General features: G+C 44.0%; 1 protein-coding gene across 3 annotated transcripts in view; it reads right to left on the bottom strand.

The window, feature by feature from the left end:
• The window catches only part of adcy8 (adenylate cyclase 8 (brain)), a 255,443-nt gene that overhangs the window by 118,865 nt on the left and 109,824 nt on the right, over positions 1–26,754 (bottom strand). For all 3 annotated transcript variants that reach the window (XM_064942680.1, XM_064942663.1, XM_064942671.1), the window contains exon 3: positions 9,127–9,257. In XM_064942680.1, coding sequence (XP_064798752.1) covers positions 9,127–9,257 — 131 coding nt within the window. The remainder of the gene's footprint in view (positions 1–9,126; positions 9,258–26,754) is intronic.

Here is a 26,754-nt window from a genome sequence, read left to right as displayed (position 1 = left end):
GAAAGGGATCTGGTAGACAATGATCCATTGTAACCGGATCTTCGAATCCTCATAGGAGAGTCATGACAAATTTATAGTGTACGCTTGACAAAAAAATCAAATGGAAGAGTCATATTCTTCCTGGGGGTGTATATATAAACAGATTCTAATAAGATGTAATGTTGCTAAAATGATGTCACTTCCACTTAAAATCATTTGACAAATGCAGGGCCCAGAGCATTTAAGATTCACACAGAGACAAGGTCCAAAACTATAAGGAAATCATTTTCTTCCCTTTAGTGTAAAATCTGTAATTGATACACATGCAACAATGTTCTACTCATACAGTGACATAACCTGGTGATATTAGGGTGGTTGGTTAATCAAAACTCTATTTGTATAACTGTTTTTCTGGATATGAGCAGAAGGCACAGACCTTACAATGTTCAAAATCTTACCATTTATTATTATTGTTTATATTAGAGTTTAGGCAATGAAATTCTGCAGTTCTCCAAAATATGTCCTTGTTTAATGACGTAAATTGTGAGTGATAGTTTGACGTTTTGATGTCAAATGCAGAATAATGCTGAAATGCCATTCTTGCTCCCAACACAACAATGCAGTAACCAATATCAATGTAAAATAAAAAGATAAGATAAGGTAGAGCAAAAATGAGAAATAAAATTAAGAAATAAGTACATGAGAAAGTAAGAGTAGTTCAGTTCCAATACCATATTTACAATGTGCAGGGATCCCGGAATGATTGCTTTATCTAATTCTATCACACCCATTGACTTTTTTCACATTTTGTTTTGTTACAGCTCGGTTGCAATTTTTCCGGAAATGTTCCATGGGAATTTGGTAATTTTGATTAAATTCGTTCAAAAAGTTAGCTTATAACAGTGAATCTTTTTTTGTGGGATTCACATATTACAATTCTAGGTCTTGTGGCATATTTTGGTTAAACTATCCCCAATTCAATGGAATTGCAACCCTCTGCTTGCACAGTGCATTCTTCCATCACATGTACAGCTTATTCTCAAGATCTTGCACACTAATGAGATGCTATTGAGCCCACACTACTAAACTATCTGATTCAATGACTACAATACTGGGTGGGGTGAATATATTTTATATGACATACATTATTTTTTGTTAACTAGTAAATAGTTGTCAACAACAAAGTGTGTTTAAATCATTTTTAACTTATTAACCATTGATGCTAGTTAGTTTTTGCTACCATGTGGGTTTTAGCTTGCTTGAGCCTTCTAACTGAGGAGTGTGAATTCACCTGTTTCCATACGTTTCATGTAAAAAAAAAATGTATCTTACAAAGGGGTTGTTTAAACTAACTGCTTAACTATTTATCTGTACATGGAGTTGTATTTGTTTGTTTTTTACAAAACAAATTCTAATCTTTACAGGAAAATGCCACGGGCACTATCTGATGTGTGGAGACATTTTACTGCAGCGAATGTAAAAGGAAAAGCTGTGTACATTTGCAAATACTGTGCTGAATCATATGTGAAGAATGAAACAAAGATGCAGAATCATCTGGCCAAGTGCCAGATGACAAAAGTCCCTCTGCTTCTATTCGAGTTGAAAATGATGAATCAGACACCTTATCGATAGCAACAGCTCATTGTCCTCCTGGAATTAGCTTTTTTTTTTGCTCAATGGGCGAACGTAGTCAGAGAAATGGTTCACCTCTGATGCTAACAGGCAATGTGTAATGGAAGAGATTTCTGAATGTTCTTCACCCAGCATATACCCCTCCAACCAGAGACATGTTTTATTTACTCATTTGCTAGAGTTCAAGTGAAGGTCAAGCAAATCGTAGAGAAAGCAGACTGTAGCAGACTGTATTGCAATCATCTCTGATGGGTGGTCGAATATTCATGGGCAAGGAATAATTAACCACATCATCTCCATTCCTCAACCAGTATTCTACAAGAGCACAGACACAAGGGACAACAGACACACCAGTCTCTACATTGCAGATGAGCTGAAAGCAGTCATCAATGACCTTGGACTACAGAAGTTATTTGCACTGGTGACAGACAATGCTGCAAACATGAAGGCTGCTTGTGAGTCCTACCCTCACATCACACCCATTGGCTGTGCTGCTCATGCATTGAATCTACTCCTCAAGGACATCATGGCACTGAAAACAATGGATACACTCTACAAGTGAGCCAAGGAGATGGTTAGGTATGTGAAGGGTCATCAAGATATAGCAGAAATCTACCTCACCAAGCAAAGTGAGAAGAATAAGAGCACCACATTGAAGCTGCCCAGCAACACTCGTTGGGGTGGTGTTGTCATCATGATTGACAGTTTCATGGAGGGAAAGGAGTCTCTCCAAGAAATGGCCCTATCACAGTCTGCCGATATGGACAGCCCCATCAAGAGGATCCTCCTTGATGATGTATTTCGGGAGAGAGTGGTAAGCGGCCTGAAACTCCTGAAACCTATAGCAGTAGCCATTGCACGGATTGAGGGAGACAATGCCATCGTGTCTGATGTTCAGACTCTGCTTGCAAATGTAAGAGAATAAATCCGTAATGCCCTGCCCACTTCACTGCTACTCCGCAGTTCTGAAATACATCAAAAAGCGTGAAGTCTTCTGCCTGAAGCCCATACACGCCGCAGCGTACATTTTGGACCCCATGTATGCTGGCAAGAGCATCCTATCTGGTGCAGAGATCAACAAGGCCTATGGTGTCATCACTATCGTGTCTCGCCACCTTTGCATCATTTTACAGATGTATGTTGAAAACGTTTTTGGGAGATGCGATGGATCATTGGGGATCGTTCAATATTCCCTTTCTTTTGTTGTTCAGTGAAATCATCCCATGTGAAGAGTCAACTCATTTAATTAAAGTTTGATTTGTAACTAAATTGTTTGTTTTTATTAATATTGGAATAATTTATTCATTTGCAATTATGTTAATTATTATAAGGTAACAGGTTTCTGTTTCCATATGATATGGTAAAGATATCCAATGCAACAAAAAAAACATCTACATTTTAGTGGTATTAATATTCATTTGCATATATTTCCGTTAATTCCCACGGGAAGTTTCCACCTCTGAATATTCCCCAAAATGTGCAACCCTAGGTACAGCCTGTATTTAGAATGAATTAAATTCAGATTTTTTGGTCACTGACCTACAAATTGTAATTTTTGGTACAAATCCAATACAACACATTACTGAGTACCACTCCATATTTTCAAGCATAGTGGTGGCTGCATAATGGTATGGGTATATGCTTGTAATCTTGTAAACTGGGGAGTTTTTCAGGATAAAAAACAACTGAATGGCGCTAAGCACAGGCAAAATCCTATCGGAAAACCTGTTTGTCTGCTTTCCACCAGACACTGGGATAATAATTCACATTTCAGCAGGACAATAACCTAAAATGGAGTTGCTTACCAAGAAGACAGTGAATGTTCCTGAGTGACCGAATTACAGTTTTGACTTAAATTAAAAATCTAGCGATGATCAACAACCAATTTGACAGAACTTGAAGAATTCTGAAAATAATCATGGGCAAATATTGTACAATCCAGGTTTGCAAAGGTCATACAGAGTTACCCTGAAAGAGGTAACTTTAACATGTATTCCTATATAAATGAGATATTTATGTATTTCAGTTTCAATACAATTGCAAGCCTTTCTAAAAACATGTGTTCATTTTGTCATTATGGGGTATTGTGTGTAGATGGGTGAGAGAAAACATATTTCATCCAATTTGAATTCAGCCTTAACACAACATAATGTGGAATAAGTCAAGGGGTTTGAATACTTTCTGAAGGAACTGTTTGTACAGTACAAGGGAACGGTGACTAAGCATCAGGAAATAAACTCAGCAAAAAAAGACACGTCCCTTTATCAGGACCCTGTCATTCAAAGATAATTTGTTAAAATCCAAATAACTTCACAGATATTCATTGTAAAGGGTTTAAACACTGTTCCCCATGCTTGTTCAATGAACCATAAACAAATAATGAACATGCACCTGTGGAACAGTTGTTAAGACACTAACAGCTTACAGACGGTGGGCAATTAAGGTCACAAAAGTGGCCTTTCTTCTGACTCATCTGCGTGAACGTGCCTTAGGCATGTTGCAAGGAGGCATGAGGACTGCAGATGTGGAAATAAATTGCAACGTCTGTACGTTGCAGGGAGTCAGGACGGACAGCTGATAGTCCTCGCAGTGGCAAACCATGTGTAACAACACCTGCACAGGGATGGGTACATCCGAACATCACACCAGCGGGCAGGTACAGGATGGCAACAGCAACTGCCCGAGTTTACACCAGGAATGCTCAGACTGTCCACAATAGGCTTAGAGAGGCTAGACTGAGGGCTTGTAAGGCTTTTGTAAGGCAGGTTCTCACCAGACATCACCGGCAACAACATCGCCTGTGGGCACAAACACACCGTCGCTAGACCAGACAGGACTGGCAAAAAGTGCTCTTCACTGATGAGTCGCGGTTTTGTCTCACCAGGGGTGATGGTCGGATTTGTGTTTATCGTCGAAGGAATGAGTGTTACACCGAGGCCTGTACTCTGGAGTGGGGTGGATTTGAAGGTGGAGGGTCCGTCATGGTCTGGAGTGGTGTGTCACAGCATCATCAGACTGAGCTTGTTGTCATTGCAGTCAATCTCAACTCTGTGCGTTACAGGGAATACATCCTCCTCCCTCATGTGGTATCCTTCCTGCAGGCTTATCCTGACATGACCCTCCAGCATGACAATGCCACCAGCCATACTGCTCGTTCTGTGTGTGATTTCCTGCTAGACAGGAATGTCAGTGTTCTGCTATGGCCAGCAAAGAGCCCGGATCTCAATCCCATTGAGGACATCTGGGACCTGTTGGATCGGAGGGTTGAACGCTAGGGCCATTCCCCCCCAGAAATGTCAGGGAAATTGCAGGTGCCTTGGTGGAAGAGTTGGGTAACATCTCACAGCAAGAGCTGGCAAATCTGGTGCAGTCCATGAGGAGGAGATGCACTGCAGTACTTAATGCAGCTGGTGGCCACACCAGATACTGACTGTTACTTTTGATTTTGACCCCCCCCCCCCTTTGTTCAGGGACACATTATTCAATTTCTGTTAGTCACATATCGTTATGTTCATACAAATATTTACACGTTAAGTTTGCTGAAAATAAACGCAGTTGACAGTGAGAGGACATTTCTTTATTTTTTCTGAGTTCATGATAAACAGAGTAGCAGCAGGATAAATTATGTCTGTATGTGTGCATGTGTGTGGAGTCAGTATAAATGTGTGTGCATGTTTTTCTGTGTCAGTGTGTGTGAGTGAGCGAGTAGAGTCATGTGCGTGTGCATAGACACAGTAAAAAAATAATGTACAAGAGTCTACTCAGATAGTCCATGTAGCTATTTAACAGTTTTATGGCTTGGGGATATAATCTGTTCAGGAAACTGTTGGTGTCAGACTTGATGCACCAGTATCTCTTGTTGTGAGGAAGCAGAGAGAACAGTCTATGGGTGGCCAGAGGCTTTCCTTTCACACCGCCTGATATAGTTCCTGGATGTCAGGGAGCTCGGCCCCAGTGATGTACTGGGCTGTTAGTATCACCCTCCATAGTGCCATGCGATCGAGGACAGTGTTGTTTCCATACCAAGCAGTGATGCAGACAGTCAAAATGGTCTCAATAGTGCATCTGTATAACTTTTTGAGGATTTGAGGGCCCATACCAAATCGTTTCAGCCTCCTGAGGGGGAAAAGGCACTGTCGCTGACCTCCTCCCTGTAGGCTGTCTCATCGTCGCCGGTGATCAGGCCTACCACCGCTGTGCTGTCAGCAAATTTGATGATGGTGTTGGAGCCATGCGTGGCCACGCAGGGTGAACAAGGAGTACAGGAGGAGACTAAGCACAGACCCCTGTGGCACCCCTGTGTTGAGTGTCAGCGGGGCGGAGGAGATGTTGTCCTAACCTCACTACCTGGGATCGGCTTGTCATGAAGTCCAGGATCCAGTTGCAGAAGGAGGTGGTCAGTGCCAGGATCCTAAGCTGGGTGACGATGGTGTTGAATGCTGAGCTGTAGTCATTGAACATAATTCTCACCAAGTATTATAAAATTACGTTGTCTATGGATCTCTAGGGGCAGTTTACAAAATAAAGAATTAGAGTTCTTGGGAACAGGCATGATGGAAGTAATCTTAAAACACTTGGGGATTACAGACCAGGACAAAGACAGTTTGAAAATTACCGTGAATGTGCCTGCCATCTGATATGCGCATGCTCTGAGAATTCATCATGGAATATCGTCCAGCCCAACAGCATGTTGATCTCGGAGTGCAAGATCACCCAGTCCTCTGGGTCGTTTAATGACGAAGAAATGAAGTTTGATCCAAATAGGCCTCTCGTCTGATATTCAATTGTCATCACAGTCCTACACTTTCAGGATGAACAACGGCTGTCCTAGTCTACAGTTCAAGTTGAAACTTTTTCATCCATTCCACAAATTTCCTATAACAAACTATAGACTTGGCAAGTCAGTTAGGACATCTACTTTGTGCATGACACATGTAATTTTCCAACAATTGTTTACAGACAGATTATTTCACTGTGTCAGAAGTTTACATACACTAAGTTAACTGTGCCTTTAAACAGCTTGGAAAATTCCAGGAAAATATGTCATGGCTTTAGAAGCTTCTGATAGGCTAACCGACATAATTTGAGTCAATTGGAGGTGTACCTGTGGATGTATTTCAAGGCCTACCTTCAAACTCAGTGCCTCTTTCCTTGACATCATGGGAAAATCAAAAGAAACAATCCAAGACCTCAGAAAAAAAATTGTAGACTGGTTCAACCTTGGGAGCAATTTCCAAATGCCTGAAGGCACCACGTTCATCTGTACACACCATGGGACCACGCAGCCATCATACCGCTCAGGAAGGAGATGCGTTCTGTCTCCTAGAGATGAACATACCGTGGTGCGAAAAGTGCAAATCAATCCCAAAACAACAGCAAAGGACCTTGTGAAGATGCTGGAGGAAACAGGTACAAAAGTATCTATATCCACATTAAAACGAGTCCTAAATCGACATAATCTGACAGGCCCCTGAGCAAGGAAGAAGCCACTGCTCCAAAACCGCCACAAAGAAGCCAGACTATGGTTTGCAACTGCACATGGGGACAAAGATCATAATTTTTGGAGAAATGTCCCATAGTCTGATGAAACAAAAATAGAATTGTTTGGCCATAATGACCATCGTTATGTTTGGAGGAAAAAGGGGAGTTTTGCAAGCCGAAGAACATCATCCCAACCGTGAAGCATTGGAGTGGTAGCATCATATTGTGCGGTGCTTTGCTGCAGCAGGGAATGGTGCACTTAACAAAATAGATGGCATCATGATGATGGAAAATTGAAGCAACATGTCAAGACATCAGTCAGGAAGTTAAAGCTTGGTCGCAAATGGGTCTTTCAAATGGACAATGACCCCAAGCATACTTCCAAAGTTGTGGCAAAATGGCTTAAGGACAACAAAGTTCATGTATTGGAGTGGTCATCAAAAGGCCTTGAACTCAATCATACAGAAAATGTGTGGGCAGAACTGAAAAAGTGTGTGCGAGCAAGGAGGCCTACAAACCTGACTCAGTTACACAAGCTCTGTCAGGAGGAATGGGCCAGAATTCACCCAACTTATTGTGGGAAGCTTGTGGAAGGCTACCCAAAACATTTGACACAAGTTAAACAATGTAAAGGCAATGCAAATACTAATTGAATGTATGTAAACTTCTGAAAAATGTATTTGGCTAAGGTGTATGTAAAACTTCTGACTTCAACTGTATATCCCAAATGGCACCCTTATACCCTATGTAGTGCACTACTTTTGATCAGGGCCCACAGGGTAGAATTGACTCAACACTATACATGTCAGCTACTACAGCGATTGAAATACCTGCAACATTTAACAAAGAGTTGTAGTTAGTTTCAGAGTGGGTGACAAGGAATAAATTAGTACTAAATATTTCAAAAACGAAATGCATTGTTTTTGGGAAAAATCTTTTACTAAACCCTGAAATAAATAATGTGGAAATTGAGCAATACTAAACTGCTGGAGTAACTCTGGATTGTAAACTGTCATGGTCAAAACATATTGATACAACAGTAGCTAAGATGGTGAGAAGTATGTCCATAATAAAGAGCTACGGTACCTTCTTAACACTATCAACAAGGCAGGTCCTACAGGCCCTAGTTTCTACCTTCTTAACATTATCAACAAGGCAGGTCTTACAGGCCCTAGTTTCTACCTTCTTAACACTATCAACAAGGCAGGTCCGACAGGCCCTATTTTCTACCTTCTTAACACTATCAACTAGGGAGGACCTACAGGCCCTAGTTTCTACCTTCTTAACACTATCAACTAGGCAGGTCCTACAGACCCTAGTTTCTACCTTCTTAACACTATCAACAAGACAGGTCCTACAGGCCCTAGTTCTTAACACTATCAACTAGGCAGGACCTACAAGGCCGAGTTTCTACCTTCTTAACACTATCAACTAGGCAGGTCCTACAGGCCCTCATTTCTACCTTCTTAACACTATGAACAAGGCAGGTCCTACAGGCCCTAGATTTGTCACACCTGGACTACTGTTTAGTCAAGTGGTCACGTACCACAAAAAGGGACTTAGGAAAATTGCAATTGGCTCAGAACAGGGCAGCACGGCTGGCCCTTTGATGCACACAGAGAGCTATTTTTAACTACTGGCACACAAATCGGACACCCATGCGTAGCCCCACAAGACATGCCAAAAGAGGTCTCTTCACCGTCCCCAAGTACCGAACAAACTATGGGAGGCACACAGTACTACATAGGTCCATGACTACATGGAACTCTATTCCACATCAAGTAACTGATGCAAGCAGTAAAATTGATTTAAAAAACAGATAAAAATACACCTCATGGAACCGCGGGGACTGTGAAGCAACACAAACATAGGCACAGACACATGCAAACACACACATACGATAACATATGCACTATACACACATGTATACATGGATTTTGTACTGTAGATATGTGGTAGTGGTGCAGCTCAAAACGGACCTATTCCCACAATGTTGAAAAGCACCAATTTATGCCAGAATAGCCACAGCCTTACCTGACATTCTCATAGCGATGGATATAGATTCTGTGAAACTGGTGCTGGAGGTGCTCGTCATCCACATTTGTCATGTCGTTGATCATCTCCAATACCACAAACCGGGGTAAAACGGACAACACCAGCCTTTCCTGCAAAGAAAAGGAGCATCCTGGTAAATATTTGTAGCTTTTTGGGCATAACCGGGGGCGAAATGTAACCACTCAAAACAAATTAAAACAACAGAGCTACAGATGCAGGGACTGACCATCCATGATGTTAAAATTATAGTTTTAACCATGGTTTTAGGCTATACAGTGTTTCTTTACAAACATTGGAGTAAAAAAAAAGGTTATATTTGGGGTTTAGATAGGGTACAAGAGTTGAACTACGATCATGCTGTATTTATAAGTTATATTCTTCAAGAATTAATGGGTGTATGTAATTAATTTATACGTTTTTAAGAAATGTAGCGATGGCTGATTTCCCTTTTAAAAAACAGCATCCAAACAAAAAATAAAACATCTAATAGCCACCCGCCTTATAAATGCCATAAGCATGTATGCATTTAAGTATGCTCTCATAAGAAACCATAGGCCTTTAATATATGTTTAAAAATACATGCATTATAAATGCATCATACATTTTTCATAATGTACTTTCATACAGGTGTGTGATACATTATGATTAATGGATTTATAGCATTTATAGCATTTATATGCAATTAAAAGAGACATTGAGCTTTTATGAATGCTTATAGCAAGTCTTATAACACTACGGCGTGATATATTTTCATATCACCTCCACCTTACCTGTCACCCTAGACCCGCTTCAATTTGCTTACCACCCCAATAGATCCACAGACGATGCAACCACCATCACACTGCCCTATCCCATCTGGACAAGAGGAATACCCATGTAAGAATGCTGTTCAATGACTACAGGTCAGCCTTCAACACCATAGTACCATAGCACCATAGTGAAGGTAAGAAACAACATCTCCACTTCGCTAACCCTCAACACTGGGGCCCCACAAGGGTGCGTGATCAGCCCCCTCCTGCACTCCCTGTTCACCCACAACTGCGTGGCTATGCACGCCTCCAACACAACAGTAGTAGGCCTGATTACCACCAATGATGAGACAGGGAGGAGGAGAGGGCCCTGGCGGAGTGGTGCCAGAAATCAACAAAATGAAGTAGCTCATCGTGAACTTCAAGAAACAGCAGAGGGAACACAACCCTATCCACATCGACGGGACGGCAGTGGAGAAGGTGGAAAACTTCAAGTTCCTCGGCGCACACATCACTGACGATCTGGTGAAAAAGACGCAACAGCGCCTCTTCAACCTAAGGTGGCTGAATACATTTGGCTTGGCCCCTAAGACTCTCAGAAACCTTTACAGATGCACAATTGAGAGCATCCTGCCTGGTATGGAAACTGCACAACCTGCAACCACAGGGCTCTTCAGAGGGTGGTACGGTCTGCCCAATGTATCACCGGGGGCACACTGTCTGCCCTCCAGGACACCTACAGCAACCGATATAGGAAGGCCAAAAATATCATCACGCACATCAACCACCGGAGCCACGGCCTGTTCACCCCGCTATCATCCATAAGGCGAGGTCCATACAGGTGCATCAAAGTTGGGACTGAGAGACTGAAAAACTGCTTCCATCTTAAGGCCATCAGACTGTTAAATAGCCATCACTAGCTGGCTACCACCCGGCTGCCCTATATACTGTACATGGAATCACTGGTCACTTTAATAATGTTTACATACTGCTTTTCTCATCTCATATGTATATACTGTATTCTATTCTACTGTATTTTAGTCAATGCCACTCCGACGTTGCACATCCTAATATTTTTATATTATTATTTTACTTTTATTGTTGTGAATTGTTAGATACTACTGCAGAGTTGGAGCTAGGAACACTAGCATTTCGCTACACCCGCAATAACTACTAAACATATGTATGTGATTTTATTAAATTCATAAAGCAATATAAACGAATGCTTCTTAGAAAGCGTAACCAAAAGCATTTATCTGCTACAGACCTAAGAAAATAGCAAAATAAATAATAATAATGATTGTTATTGTTAAGTCCCTGCCTGTGACTATTATCAGCACCTCACAGCCCTGAGCTGAACTCCACTCCCCACCCCCCATCACTAGAGCCTGAGAGTCTAGGGGGTACCATAAACCTGCCTCTCAAACACTCTCTGACCTGTGTGACCTGGGCCCTGATAAGGGGAAAGTTGTTAGGGGGAAGGACACCTGACAGCTGTTCTGACTGTGTAAGCCAGTGTCTCTTCACTTGGACTTGTGGGAAGGAGTGTGAGTTTTTGTTATTGTGTGTTTACTATTTACTGTTCCTAGTTAATGATAATTGCCTAGTTAAATTGATCTATACAGTCCTTACCAGTGCTCTTGTATTGGATTCATGCTCATGCTATGCTAATTGTGTACAGCCTATTCATTACTGTTTATCTCCGGTATTACAGAACCACATCCTTCCCACATCTATTCCCTGTGTGTATGGCAATACAGTTTTCTTGTGTGTAACTATGAGGTTGCCTTATTCCCCTCTTAACAGGGGAGGTGCTAGCGGGTCACACATCAGTTCTAACAGAGTCCCTCTCTTTCAATGCTTCTTTGTGCCGTTACATCAATTCATTTACAACACAATATAAACGGGTGGTTCATTGAACATGTCACCATTCTAAAAGCATGTGTATGCTACAGACCTTAGCAAATTGTGCTTCTTTTATGGCGTCATTTCCGTCTCACAATTCAAATGCATGTTGAGCACAGGTGGAGAGAGTTCAGATAAAAAGTCTTGAGGGTGCAGAGGATTATGTTGAGGAGCTGAGAGAGAGCAAAGAGCTCAGACAAAAATGTTGCGTGCTACGAAAGTGGAATTGAGTGCAAGAAATGAAGTGTCGAGCATCTCCCTGTTCATGGTATACTTGCCTGCGCTTTCTCAAAATGCAGCAGCTGTGCTACGCGGTATGATTTCTGTGTGCTCGCAAATCTACAATGACATGCTGGCTTGCTATAATAAGCAGCTCTAGATGCGAGGGGAAAACAAATATATTTCTATGATCTATAAAGACGATAAAAAAGATCATTAGGTACAGTAGCTAGCTTAAATGCAATAGGTTCATGGTCTGGGTCTGGGTCAGGCTGGTCTGGGAAACTCAAGGACATTCAGTAACTTCCCCAAAATCCCCAGGTTTTCCAGAAGTCATAGTTGTAGGAGTCCAGAGTTCCTGCTTATTAACGTGGATGAACTATGACACAAGGCTATTGAAAGACAAAACGCAGCACAATATTAAACCACTAAGTATTCCTCTCGTCGTGATGACTGAGTCCCTTTCTCTAAAACTCAGTATCCACTTGATTGCCATAAACTCTACTGATACAGTCTTAGTGTTTCCAGTAAAGGGGCTAAAACTCAGTCTCCACTTGCATTGCCATAAACTGCTGACACGGCCTGAGTGTTTTACTGTCGTCGCAAACAGCTCTCAACACAGAGAGCACCTGCAGAGAGGCGGAGAGATGGGAGAACGAGAGGAGGGGAGATGCCATGGAAAAGAGAACTATGGTTTTGTTTAATTGATTAGGATCCCCATTAGCTACTGCCCATGTGCAGTGACTTGCGAAAGTATTCACCCCCTTGGCATTTTCCTATTTTGTTGCCTTACAACCTGGAATTAAAATAGTTTTGGGGGGGTTTGCCTCATTTGATTTGCCGACCACTTTGAAGATGCAACATATTTCTTAATTGTGAAACAAAAAAGAAATAATACCAAAAAAGCAGAGAACTTGAGCATAACTATTCACCCCCCCCCCCACCCCCCCAAAATCAATACTTTGTAGAGTCACCTTTTGCAGCATGTCTCTATAAGCTCGGCACATCTAGCCACTGGGAATATTGTCCATTCTTCGAGGCAAAACTGCTCCAGCTCCATCAAGTTGGATGGGCTCCGCTGGTCTACAGCAATCTTTAAGTCATACCACAGATTTTCAATTGGATTGAGGTCTGGGCTTTGACTAGGCCATTCCAAAACATTTAAATGTTTTTAAAATTAAACTTTTTCGATATACATATTCTTAAATACAGCACAGTTAAATTAGATCTTTATAAAGAGGAGGAGAGGCACTGTGATACAATATGTTGTTTATCTGTTTTTTAAAGCTAAACTTGGTGGTAGAGCATTATAATATATATAATAATATATCCCATTTAGCAGACGCTTTTGTCCAAAGCGACTTACAAGTCGGCTGGGGCCACTACTTTTACATATGGGTGGCCCTAGCGGGAAGCGAACCCACGACGCTTGGCGTTGCAAGCACCATGCTCTACCGACTGAGCCACACAGGACCCCTGGCTCTATACATAAATGAGTGACGCATTAAGTCTGTTTTTGGTTTGGGTACCGTGAAGAAACCCATAGTGGTGTGTCTGGTGGGGAATGTACGTTTTTTTTAATAGGGAAGATATATTGAGACCTAGGTCTCATTTTCAAATGCGCCCTGTACAATATGACATACACATACACACACATACAGTACCAGTAAAAAGTTTGGACACATCTAGTCTTTCAAGGGTTTTTCCTTGTCTTCACTATTATTATACAATGTAGAAAATAGTAAAAATATCAAAACTATGAAATTACACATGGAATCATGTAGAAATCAAAAAAGTGTTAAACAAAATAGATTTTACATTTGAGATTATTCAAAGTAGCCAACCTTTGCCTTGATGACAGCTTTGCACACTCTTGGAATTCTCTCAACCAGCGTCATGAGGTAATCACCTGGAATGCATTTCAATTAACATGTGTACCTTGTTAAATGTTAATTTGTGGAATTTCTTTCCTTCTTAATGTGTTTGAGCAAACCAGTTGTGTTGTGACAAGGTAGGGTTGGTATACAGAAGATAGCCCTATTTGGTAGAAGACCAAGTCCATATTATGGCAAGAACAGCTCAAATAAGCAAAGAGAAATGACAGTCCATCATTACTTTATTTTTTGATTTCACCTTTATTTAACCAGGTAGGCCAGTTGAGGACAAGTTTAAGACTTGAAGGTCAGTCAATCCGGAACATTTCAAGAACTTTGAACGTTTTTTCAAGTGCAGTTGCATAAACCATCAAGCGCAATGATGAAACTGGCTCTCATGAGGACCGCCATAGGAAAGGAAGACCCAGAGTTAACTCTGCTGCAGAGGATATGTTCATTAGCGTTACCAGCCTTTGAAATCTGCAATTAAAATAAAATGTTAATTGTCACATGCGCCGAATACAACAGTGAAATGCTTACTTACAAGCCCTTAACCAACAATGCAGTTTCAATAAAATACCTAAAAAATTAAGGTAAGAGAGAAGAATAACAAATAATTAAAGAGCAGCAGTAGATAAAAATAGCGGGGCTATATACAGGGAGTACCGGTACAATTTTCATCACAGGTACACTTCAACCTCAAGACTTAACCAATCCTGTGAATTTATGAAGTCGGGCCCTGTGTAGAAATCTATGGGAAAGTCCAGCCAACCTTTTGATACAGGTTGCAGGGATGAGTATCAGATCTGTCACCTGTAACAAAATGAAGGGCAACAAGAGTAGTAGCAGTTGCACCTTGATAAATAATATCACCACAATCAAGCACAGATAAAAAGGTTGATTGAATAATCTGCTTCCTACTGCTTAGAGAAATGCACCATCTGTTTCTGTAGAAAAGGCCAAGTTTAAATCTTAGCTTGTCCGTTTTTAAATGTACGCAAATAGATTATACAAGTGGTTAGGCATTTCCAACACACGAATGTTTCTTAAAAAGCCTACAAGAGAAGAAGTACATTTCTCCTCAACCCTCAACCATGAAAGACAGGCATGCATGTTGTTGATGTTAGTGCTGTGTGTGCAGTTCAGGGAAAGGTGTGTTACTCTGTTTTCAGCCAGCTGCAGCTTTTCTAGGTCTTTCTTTGCACCACCTGATCATATTACAGTATGACAGTAAGTAAGATGGGACAAAATCAAACCTGAACAACTAGTACAGTTGATCTTTGTGTCAAAAAAACTCAGAACATATTTTTATAACATACATGCCCCTCCCCATCAACTTTGTCAATGTGACTTGACCATAATAACTGACCATCCAATGTTACTCCTAGGAGTTCAGCTTCTCCAACTTGTTCAATGGTCACTACCTTTATCCGCAACTCCAGTTGAGGTCTCCGCCCCACAGAATACAGTACCAAACCGTATCTTTGGAGCACACTGGGGCAGCAGAGCAGCCTAGTGGTTAGAGCATTGGACTAGTATCCAAAAGGTTGCAAGTTCAAATCCCCAAGCTGACAATGTACAAATCTGTCATTCTACCCCTGAACAGGCAATTAACCCACAGTTCCTCAGCCATCATTGAAAATAAGAATGTGTTCTTAATTTACTTGCCTAGTTAAATAAAGGTTAAAAAAAAAATTTTAACTCCTCAATATATTTTGAGATGTGCCTTGTAAGAAGCTATATTTGCACCAGTGAGTAAGAATGCTGTACAAATGTAACGCCTATGTGGTTCCAGTGCCCCATCAATTTAAAATGTACAGATTTGAGGGCAGCTAGTGTTAAACCTTAAATGGTTGAGTATTTTTCCATGTCCTTTTGGTCTCTTTTGGCCTGTAGTTGCTGCCAGTTGGAAGCCTTTGTTAAGCCCTCTAGAAGTGCAAGTGCTATACAGTGCATTCAGAAAGTATTCAGACCCCTTGACTTTTTACACATTTTGTTACGTTACAGTCTTATTCTAAAGTGGATTAAATAGTTTTATCCCCGTCATCAATCTGCACACAATACCCCATAATGACAAAGCAAAAACAGGTTTTTAGACATTTTAGCAAATGTTTAAAAATGTTAAAACTGAAATATCACATTTTACATAAGTTTTCAGACCCTTTTACTCAGTACAGCATTGAAGCACCTTTGGCAGCAATTACAGCCTTGAGTGTTCTTGGGTAAGATGCTACAAGCTTGGCACAACTGTATTTGGGGGAGTTTCTCCCATTCTTTTCTGCAGATCCTATCAAACTGTCAGGTTGGACGGGGAGCGTTGCTGCACAGCTATTTGCAGGTCTCTCCAAAGATGTTAGATCAGTTTTTAATTTGCAAAAACATTCTGAAGGCTTTGTCATTATGGGGTATTGTGTATAGATTGATGAGGAAACGTTTTTATTAAATCCATTTTAGAAGAAAGCTGTAACGTAACAATATGTGGAAAATGTGAAGGGGTCTGAATATCCTGTAAAACCCCAAATGTTCATTAATATGCTGTAATGTGTGAACACCTTACCTAGCAGCAAAGATGCTTGCATTTCAATTACAGTAAGCGTGACACACATAAATGCTTCACAGTGTTCAAGTAACAGACACATCTCAACATCAACTGTTCAACGGAGACTGCATGCTCGAATTGCTGCAAAGAAACCACTACTAAAAGACACCAATAATAAGAAGAGACTTGCCTGGGCCAAGAAACACGAGCAATGTACATTAGATCGGTGGAAATCTGTCCTTTGGTCTGATGAGTCCAAATTAGAGGTTCCAACCGCTGTGTCTTTGTGAGACGCAGAGTAGGTGAACGGATGATCTCCACATGTGTGGTTCCCATGTGGAGAAGGTGGTGTGGTGGTGTGGGGGTGCTTTGCTGGTGACACTGTCTGTGATTTATTTAGAATTCAAGGCACACTTAACCAGCATGGCTACTACAGCATTCTACTGCGATACGCCATCCCATCTGGTTTGCGCTTAGTGGGACTATCATTTGTTTTCCAACAATGGATGACCCAAATCACACCTCCAGGCTGTGTAAGGGCCATTTGGCCAAGAAGGAGAGTGAATGAGTGCTGCATCAGATGGCCTGGCCTACCACAATCACCCGACCTCAACCCAGTTGAGATGGTTTGGGATGAGTTGGACCACAGAGTGGACGATAAGAGGCCAACAAGTGCTCAGCATATGTGGGAACTCCTTTAATCATTCCAGGCAAAGCTGGTTGAGAGAATGTCAAGAGTGTGCAAAGCTGTCATCAAGGCAAAGGGTGGCAACTTTGAAGAATCTCAAAATATATTTTGATTTGTTTGCCACTTTTTTGGTTACTACATGATTCCATATGCGTTATTTCATAGTGTTGATGCCTTCACTATTATTCTACAATGTAGAAAATAGTACAAATAAAGAAAAACCTTTGAATGAGTAGGTGTGTCCAAACTTTTGACGGGTACTGTATATTACAGGAGGTTAACTTGCCACTGAGCTGCCTGTAAATTACTGTCAAATTCATATTAACCCCTTTAAACTGTAGAGAAGACAGGTAGAGACAGAGGGAGAGGAAGAAGTAAGGAAGGATGAGACAGTGGAAGTGGGAGAGAGACAGACAGACAGTGAGAGGGAGGTTGCTATAGTTAGAGTGCAAGTAGAGAGAGGGGGATGGTGACTTGGCTTTTAGTGGCAAAATTAGCGATAATGTCCACTAGAGCGCACATGGAGCTTACTTCTCCAACCCAACCCCTGCCCCCAAACCCTGGAGCATTGGTTACAATGCAGATGCAGTGGACCAAACATTAGCAATGGTTCATTGCTAAAATGCCTAGCTGTCTAGACCAGTGGTTCTGAAACTGTGGGTCACGGCAAAGGTCCAGGTGGGTAGCGGGTTGACATTTCTTGTGCAATTTCATATTTTTTTGTGTGCTTACCACTCAACTCTTATGGTGGGTCACGACTCAAAAGACACCTCAATTGGATGTTACTGTGTTACTTTGTTTTCATTTGCACATTTCTTACTTTTTAACTCTGCATTGTTGTAAACGGGCTCATAAGTAAGCATTTCACTGTGAAGTCTACACATTCATTTGATTTGATTTGGTTTACATGGTTGCTATGTTAATGGTAAAAATGAATGTCACAAGCAAGAGTGGGAAAGAGTCGCCAGAGTAAAATTAAACCAATCAGTCCAGCGAGATTTAAGTGACAAATGGATTTTGCACCCCTCAAACACAGGAAATGGATGACTGAAAAGTAGAGATCGTCAGGTGGGCAGGGCATGCACATTGCTAGCCCTTGTGTCCTTAAGATTACATTCACACAGATGAGACACTTATTTGTTCACATTATCTGTGGCTGCTTCCAAGGATGGCTTTGACTTGCTCCATTAAAAGATTCAGTGGTTTATCTTTGGCAGCGTAGTTCCAGGAAATACTATGCCTTAAAAGCTTTCTGTGGCTATCTCTGACCAAGCAATGATAGATCCACTCTCTGTACAGTAAACAATAATCAGAATATGTGTGTATATGTGTGTGTGTGTTTATGCATAATGTGAGCGAGTGTGTGTGCATGTATCTTGGTAACTGCTTTTACACAGTGGGTGTGTAGACATGGATCATGAGAGAGCTACTTGTCCATCCCCTTGTATGTGCTGTATTCTATGTAGGTAGGGGCTGACAGAGCAGGGAAGCATACATTCTAGTTTTCTAGTATGACCCTGTGACAATTGAAGTACTGAACTATAATTGATTGCGTTCCAAGTTCGTAGTTATCAACAGCTCTCTAATCGTTCCAGATTAATCTATCTGCACTCTCCAGTCTCTGCCTCTGGTTTTCCAGCCTATCTGGTTATAGTTCCCTGTTTATCTGGTTCTCATTTCCTGCTTGTCTAGTATCCAGACAATATTCTCATGGGTCTTCCCTGTCTCTGGTTCTAGCTCTATCTTGACTGTTCTCCAATGGACTAATTATCTTTGGCTCCTATCCAACAGTCTGAATGGTCTCCAGTTTACATTTGACTCATTTAGCAGACACTCTTATATATTTCAAGTTAGTGCATTCATCTTAAGACCACCTCAACCACTCGTCCCTGGCATGCCGGCATGCGCCAGGTAGGTATAAAAGTTGTATGCAGGATAGAATCGGGTAAAAATGGGCCTATTTGTAAGGGGGTCATATAAACATTGACAACAAAAACCCACACCCACACGTACAATACAGCATTTCTCAACCATTTCTGTACCAGTGACTGGTGAGACATGGTCTTCATGTAACGGTTTTCTTGAGGTGAAGGAGAGGCGGACCAAAACGCAGCGTTGTGGTTATTCATGTTTAATATATAAAGACACTATACATGAATAAACTAACAAAACAAGAAACGTGAAAACTCAAAACAGCCCTATCTGGTGCAAACACAGAGACAGGAACAATCACCCACCAACACACAGTGAAACCCAGGCTACCGAAGTATGATTCTCAATCAGAGACAACTAATGTATCCTGCCTCTGATTGAGAACCATACGAGGCCGAAACATAGAAATACCCAAATCATAGAAAAACAAACATAGACTGCCCACCCCAACTCACACCCTGACCATACTAAATAATGACAAAACAAAGGAAATAAAGGTCAGAACGTGACAGTACCCCCCCCCCCCAAAGGTGCGGACTCTGTCCACAAAACCTTAACCTATAGGGGAGGGTCTGGGTGGGCGTCTGTCCACGGTGGCGGCTCTGGCGCAGGACGCGGACCCCACTTCACCAACGTCTTAGTCCGCCTTCTTGTCCGCTTCCGTGGCCTCCTAACCACGGTGACCCTACTAAATGACCCCACTGGACTGAGGGGCAGCTCGGGACAGAGGGGCGGAAGCTCTGGACAGAGGGGCGGAAGCTCTGGACAGCGGGGCGGAAGCTCTGGATAGCGGGGCGGAAGCTCTGGACAGAAGGGCAGGGGCTCTGGGCTGAGGGGCTCTGGCGCCTCTGGGCTGAGGGGCTCTGGCGCCTCTGGGCTGAGGGGCTCTGGCGCCTCTGGGCTGACTGGCGGCACTGGCGGCGCCTGGCTGACTGGCGGCACTGGCGGCCCCTGGCTGACTGGCGGCACTGGCGGCCCCTGGCTGACTGGCGGCACTGGCAGCCCCTGGCTGACTGGCGGCCTCTGGCTGACTGGCGGCACTGGCAACCCCTGGCTGACTGGCGGCCCTGGCGGCCCCTGGCTGACTGGCGGCACTGACGGCCCCTGGCTGACTGGCGGCACTGGCGGCCCCTGGCTGACTGGCGGCATTGGCGGCCCCTGGCTGACTGGCGGCACTGGCGACCCCTTGCAGACTGCCGGCACTGGCGGCCCCTTGCAGACTGGAGGCCCTGGCGGCCCCTTGCAGACTGGCGGCACTGGCTGCGCAGGGAAGACTGGGGGCACTGGCGGCCCCTGGCTGACTGGCGGCCCCTGGCTGACTGGCGGCACTGGCTGCCCCTGGCTGACTGGCGTCACTGGCGGCCCCTGGCTGACTGGCGGCCCCTGGCTGACTGGCGGCACTGGCAACCCCTGGCTGACTGGCGGCACTGGCGGCCCCTGGCTGACTGGCGGCACTGGCGGCCCCTGGCTGACTGGCGACACTGGCGGCCCCTGGCTGACTGGCGGCACTGGCGGCCCCTGGCTGACTGGTGGCACTGGCGGCCCCTGGCTGACTGGCGGCCCCTTGCAGACTGATGGCACTGGCGGCTCCTTGCAGACTGGCGGTACTGGCGGCTCCTTGCAGACTGGCGGCACTGGCGGCTCCTTGCAGACTGGCAGCACTGGCGGCTCCTTTTAGAATGGCGTCACTGGCGGCGCTGGGCAGACTGGCGGCACTGGCGGCGCTGGGCAGACTGGCTCAGGCGGCGCTGGGCAGACGGGTGGCTCAGGCGGCGCTGGGCAGACGGGTGGCTCAGGCGGCGCTGGGCAGGCGGGTGGCTCAGATGGTGCTGGGCAGACAGGAAGCTCCGGCAACGCTGGAGAGGAAGGCTCTGGCAGTGCTGGACTGAGGGGCTCTAGCGCCTCTGGACTGAGGGGCGGGAGCTCTGGCAGCGCCAAACAGGCGGGAGACTCCGGCAGCACTGGAGAGGAGGAAGGCTCTAGCAGCGCTGGACAGGCGGAAGACTCCGGCATCGCTGGAGAGGAGGAAGGCTCCGGCAGCGCTGGACAGGTGGGAGCACCTGTAGGGATGAGACGGGGAGATAGCCTGGTGCGGGGGGCTGCCACCGGAGGGCTGGTGCGTGGAGGTGGTACCGGATAGACCGGACCGTGCAGGCGCACTGGAGCTCTTGAGCACCGAGCCTGCCCAACCTTACCCGGTTGAATGCTCCCGGTCGCCCTGCCAGTGCGGCGAGGTGGAATAGCCCGCACTGGGCTATGCAGGCGAACCGGAGACACTGAGCGCAAGGCTGGTGCCATGTAAGCCGGCCCAAGGAGATGCACTGGGGACCAGATGCGTAGAGCCGGCTTCATGATAATGCACCCGCACTGGGGACACTGTGCGCTCCACCGCATAACACGGTGCCTGCCCGGTCTCTCTCGCCCCCCGGTAACCACAGGAAGTTGGCGCAGGTCTCCTACCTGGCTTCGCCACACTTCCTGTGTGCCACCCCAAGAAATTTTTGGGGCTGACACTCGGGCTTCCATCCACGCCGCCGTGCTGCCTCCTCATACCAGCGCCTCTCCGCCTCCAGCTCTTCTCTGGGGCGGCGATATTCTCCTGGCTGTGCCCAGGTTCCCTTTCCGTCCAATTCGACCTCCCATGTCCATTCCTCCTCGCGCTGCTCCTGCTGCCGCTTCTCCTGCTGCACATTGGGACGGCGACACTCCCCTGGTTTTGCCCAGGGTCCTCTTCCGTCGAGTGTCTATATTAAAGAACCATGAATAACCACCACGCTGCGTTTTGGTCCGCCTCTCCTTCACCACAAGAAAACCGTTACAGCTACATTACATATAAAACAACTTCTTATGGATCGGTGTCCCGTCCACGGGATAGTTGTTGCTCAATATGCATAATGAGACTGGAATACCAATTTCCCGGTACATAGAAATGTCTTATGTTGGCAGAAAGATTACATTATGGTTAATATAACTGCATTGTCCAATTTACAGTAGTTATTACAGCGAAATAACACCATGCTATTGTTTGAGGAGAGTGCACAACAACAAAACACTTTTATCACGGCGACAGGTTTGATACATTCACATCTGAAGGTAAATAATTTACTTGTGAAATCGGTTTTTACTTTTTAATTACCGTTTATATTTTTGTTTTTTTCCCCCAACTTTTTCACTCCGGACGCTTTATCTGGACACGATTCGTCAGGACCTCCAGCAGCCGAAGCTAAGTAGTAACATTAACATGATGCCTTCTAATTGCAGTCGCTGTTCTCATAATATACAGGGGAACGATCGCTTTACGGCGAGGATAGCTGTGCTACAAGCCCAGCTTCAGACGCAATCGTTAGGCAAGGGTAATTTCAGTGTAGGAAAGGATGAAACAGTGTCTGTGCCACCAGTAAGTACAGATAGTAACGTTAGTATAAATCCCCTGGCACAGTCCCCGAAGCCGGACAACTTTCTCACGATTTCTGGAAGGAAATGCTGTAGGAACGCTCAACCGGTGTCGCTCATTCAGCCAACAGAAATTTTCCACCTTTTTTCCCCATTAAGCAGCGAGTCGGAGTCAGAGGCCGAGTCTTCTCTGGTCTCTACTCCTCCCGTTACGGGGTCTGAGACGCCGAAGCTTCCCACCATTAGCTCTGACAAATTGAAAACTCTAGTCATTGGCGACTCCATTACCCGCAGTATTAGACTTAAAACAAATCATCCAGCGATCATACACTGTTTACCAGGGGGCAGGGCTACCGACGTTAAGGCTAATCTGAAGATGGTGCTGGCTAAAGCTAAAACTGGCGAGTGTAGAGAGTATAGAGATATTGTTATCCACGTCGGCACCAACGATGTTAGGATGACACAGTCAGCTAGAAAGATGTGTCGGCATCGAGTAATTGTCTCTGGCACCCTTCCAGTTAGGGGGGAGTGATGAGTTCTACAGCAGAGTCTCACAACTCAATCGCTGGTTGAAAACAGTTTTCTGCCCCTCCCAAAAGATAGAATTTGTAGATAACTGGCCCTCTTGCTGGGACTCACCCACAAACAGGACCAAGCCTGACCTGCTGAGGAGTGACGGACTCCATTCTAGCTGGAGGGGTGCTCTCATCTTATCTACCAACATATACAGGGCTCTAACTCCTCTAGCTCCACAATGAAATAGGGTGCAGGACAGGCAGCAGGCTGTTAGCCAGCCTGCCAGCATAGTGGAGTCTGCCACTAACACAGTCAGTGTAGTCAGCTCAGCTATCACCATTGAGACCGTGTCTGTGCCTCGACCTAGGTTGGGCAAAACTAAACATGGCGGTGTTCGCCTCAGCAATCTCACTAGGAAAAAGACCACCTCCTTTCCTGTCATTATTGAAAGAGATCATGATACCTCACATCTCAAAATAGGGCTACTTAATGTTAGATCCCTTATAGTCAATGAACTAATCACTGACATAATCTTGATGTGATTGGCCTGACTGAAACATGGCTTGAGCCTGTTGAATTTACTGTGTTAAATGAGGCCTCACCTCCTGGCTACACAAGTGACCATATCCCCCGTGCATCCCGCAAAGGCGGAGGTGTTGCTAACATTTACGATAGCAAATTTCAATTTACAAAAAAAAATTACGATTTCGTCTTTTGAGCTTCTTGTCATGAAATCTATGCAGCCTACTCAATCACTTTTTATAGCTACTGTATACAGGCCTCCTGGGCCATATACAGCGTTCCTCATTGAGTTCCCTGAATTCCTATGGGACCTTGTAGTCATAGCAGATAATATTCAGGGGTCCTGTGTGGCTCAGTCGGTAGAGCATGGCGCTTGCAACGCCAAGCGTCGTGGGTTCGATTCCCGCTGGGGCCACCCATATGTAAAAGTAGTGGCCCCAGCCGACTTGTAAGTCGCTTTGGACAAAAGCGTCTGCTAAATGGGATATATTATTATTATTATTCTAATCTTTGGTAACTTTAATATTCACATGGAAAAGTCCACAGACCCACTCCAAAAGGCTTTCGGAGCCATCATCGACTCAGTGGGTTTTGTCCAACATGTCTCTGGACCCACTCACTGACACAGTCATACTCTGGACCTAGTTTTGTCCCATGGAATAAATGTTGTGGATCTTAATGTTTTTCCTCATAATCCTGGACTATCGGACCACCATTTTATTACGTTTGCAATTGCAACACATAATCTGCTCAGACCCCAACCAAGGAACATCAAAAGTCGTGCTATAAATTCACAGACAACACAAAGATTCCCTGATGTCCTTCCAGATTCCTTCTGTCTACCCAAGGACGCCAGAGGACAAAAATCAGTTAACCAACTAACTGAGGAACTCAATTTAACCTTGCGCAATACCCTAGATGCAGTTGCACCGCTAAAAACTAAAAACATTTCTCATAAGAAACTAGCTCCCTGGTACACAGAAAATACCCAAGCTCTGAAGCAAGTTTCCAGAAAATTGGAACGGAAATGGCGCCTCACCAAACTGGAAGTCTTCCGACTAGCTTGGAAAGACAGTACCGTGCAGTACCAAAGAGCCCTTACTGCTGCTCGATCATCCTATTTTTCTAACTTAATTGAGGAAAATAAGAACAATCCGAAATTCCTTTTTGATACTGTCGCAAAGCTAACTAAAAAGCAGCATTCCCCAAGAGAGGATGGCTTTCACTTTAGCAGTGATAAATTCATGAACATCTTTGAGGAAAAGATTATGATTATTAGAAAGCAAATTACGGACTCCTCTTTAAATCTGCGTATTCCTTCAAAGCTCAGTTGTCCTGAGTCTGCACAACTCTGCCTGGACCTAGGATCAAGAGAGACGCTCAAGTGTTTTAGTACTATATCTCTTGACACAATGATGAAAATAATCATGGCCTCGAAACCTTCAAGCTGCATACTGGACCCTATTCCAACTAAACTACTGAAAGAGCTGCTTCCTCTGCTTGGCCCTCCTATGTTGAACATAATAAACGGCTATCTATCCACCGGATGTGTACCAAACTCACTAAAAGTGGCAGTAATAAAGCCTCTCTTGAAAAAGCCAAACCTTGACCCAGAAAATATAAAAAAACTATCGGCCTATATCGAATCTTCCATTCCTCTCAAAATTCTTTGAAAAGGCTGTTGTGCAGCAACTCACTGCCTTCCTGAAGACAAACAATGTATACAAAATGCTTCAGTCTGGTTTTAGACCCCATCAAAGCACTGAGACTGCACTTGTGAAGGTGGTAAATTACATTTCAATGGCATCGGATCGAGGCTCTGTATCTGTCCTCGTGCTCCTAGACCTTAGTGCTGCTTTTGATAACATCGATCACCACATTCTTTTGGAGAGATTGGAAACCAAATTGGTCTACACGGACAAGTTCTGGCCTGGTTTAGATCTTATCTGTCGGAAAGATATCAGTTTGTCTCTGTGAATGGTTTGACAAATGAAATGTAAATTTCGGTGTTCCTCAAGGTTACGTTTTAGGACCACTATTGTTTTCACTATATATTTTACCTCTTGGGGATGTCATTCGAAAACATAATGTTAACTTTCACTGCTATGCGGATGACACACAGCTGTAAATTTCAATGAAACATGGTGAAGCCCCAAAATTGTCCTTGCTAGAAGCATGTGTTTCAGACATAAGGAAGTGGATGGCTGCAAACTTTCTACTTTTAAATTCGGACAAAACAGAGATGCTTGTTCTAGGTCCCAAGAAACAAAGAGATCTTCTGTTGAATCTGACAATTTATCTTAATGGTTGATCTCTCTTTTGAAGAACATATCAAGACCATTTCAAGGACAGCTTTTTTCCATCTACGTAACATTGCAAAAATCAGAAACCTTCTGTCCAAAAATGATGCAGAAAAATTATTCCATGCTTTTGTCACTTCCAGGTTAGACTGCTGCAATGCTCTACTTTCCGGCTACCCGGATATAGCACTAAATAAACTTCAGTTAGTGCTAAATACGGCTGCTAGAATCCTGACTAGAACCAAAAAATTTGATCATATTACTCCAGTGCTAACCTCCCTACACTGGCTTCCTGTCAAGGCAAGGGCTGATTTCAAGGTTTTACTGCTAACCTACAGAGCATTAAATGGGCTTGCTCCTACCTATCTCTCTGATTTGGTACTGCCGTACATACCTACACGTACGCTAAGGTCACAAGACTCAGGCCTCCTAATTGTCCCTAGAATTTCTAAGTAAGCAGGGCCTTCTCCTATAGAGCTACATTTTTATGGAACGGTCTGCCTACCCATGTCAGAAACGCAAACTCGGTCTCAACCTTTAAGTCTTTACTGAAGACTCATCTCTTCAGTGGGTCATATGATTGAGTGTAGTCTGGCCCAGCTTACTGGTGCTCTTTCATGCCGTCCCTAGGAGGGGTGCGTCAATTGAGTGGGTTGAGTCACTGATGTGATCTTCCTGTCTGGGTTGGCGCCCCCTCCTTGGGTTGTGCCGTGGCGGAGATCTTTGTGGGCTATACTCGGCCTTGTCTCAGGATGGTAAGTTGGTGGTTGAAGATATCCCTCTAGTGGTGTGGGGGCTGTGCTTTGGCAAAGTGGGTGGGGTTATATCCTTCCTGTTTGGCCTTGTCCGGGGGTGTCCTCGGATGGGGCCACAGTGTCTCCTGACCCCTCCTGTCTCAGCCTCCAGTATTTATGCTGCGGTAGTTTATGTGTCGTGGGGCTTGGGTCAGTTTGTTATATCTGGAGCATTT

The sequence above is a fragment of the Oncorhynchus masou genome, chromosome 3 (genome assembly GCF_036934945.1).
Source record: "Oncorhynchus masou masou isolate Uvic2021 chromosome 3, UVic_Omas_1.1, whole genome shotgun sequence".
NCBI lineage: Eukaryota > Metazoa > Chordata > Actinopteri > Salmoniformes > Salmonidae > Oncorhynchus > Oncorhynchus masou.
Note: the sequence above shows the minus strand (reverse complement) of the source record. Positions and strands in the feature narration are given on the sequence as shown.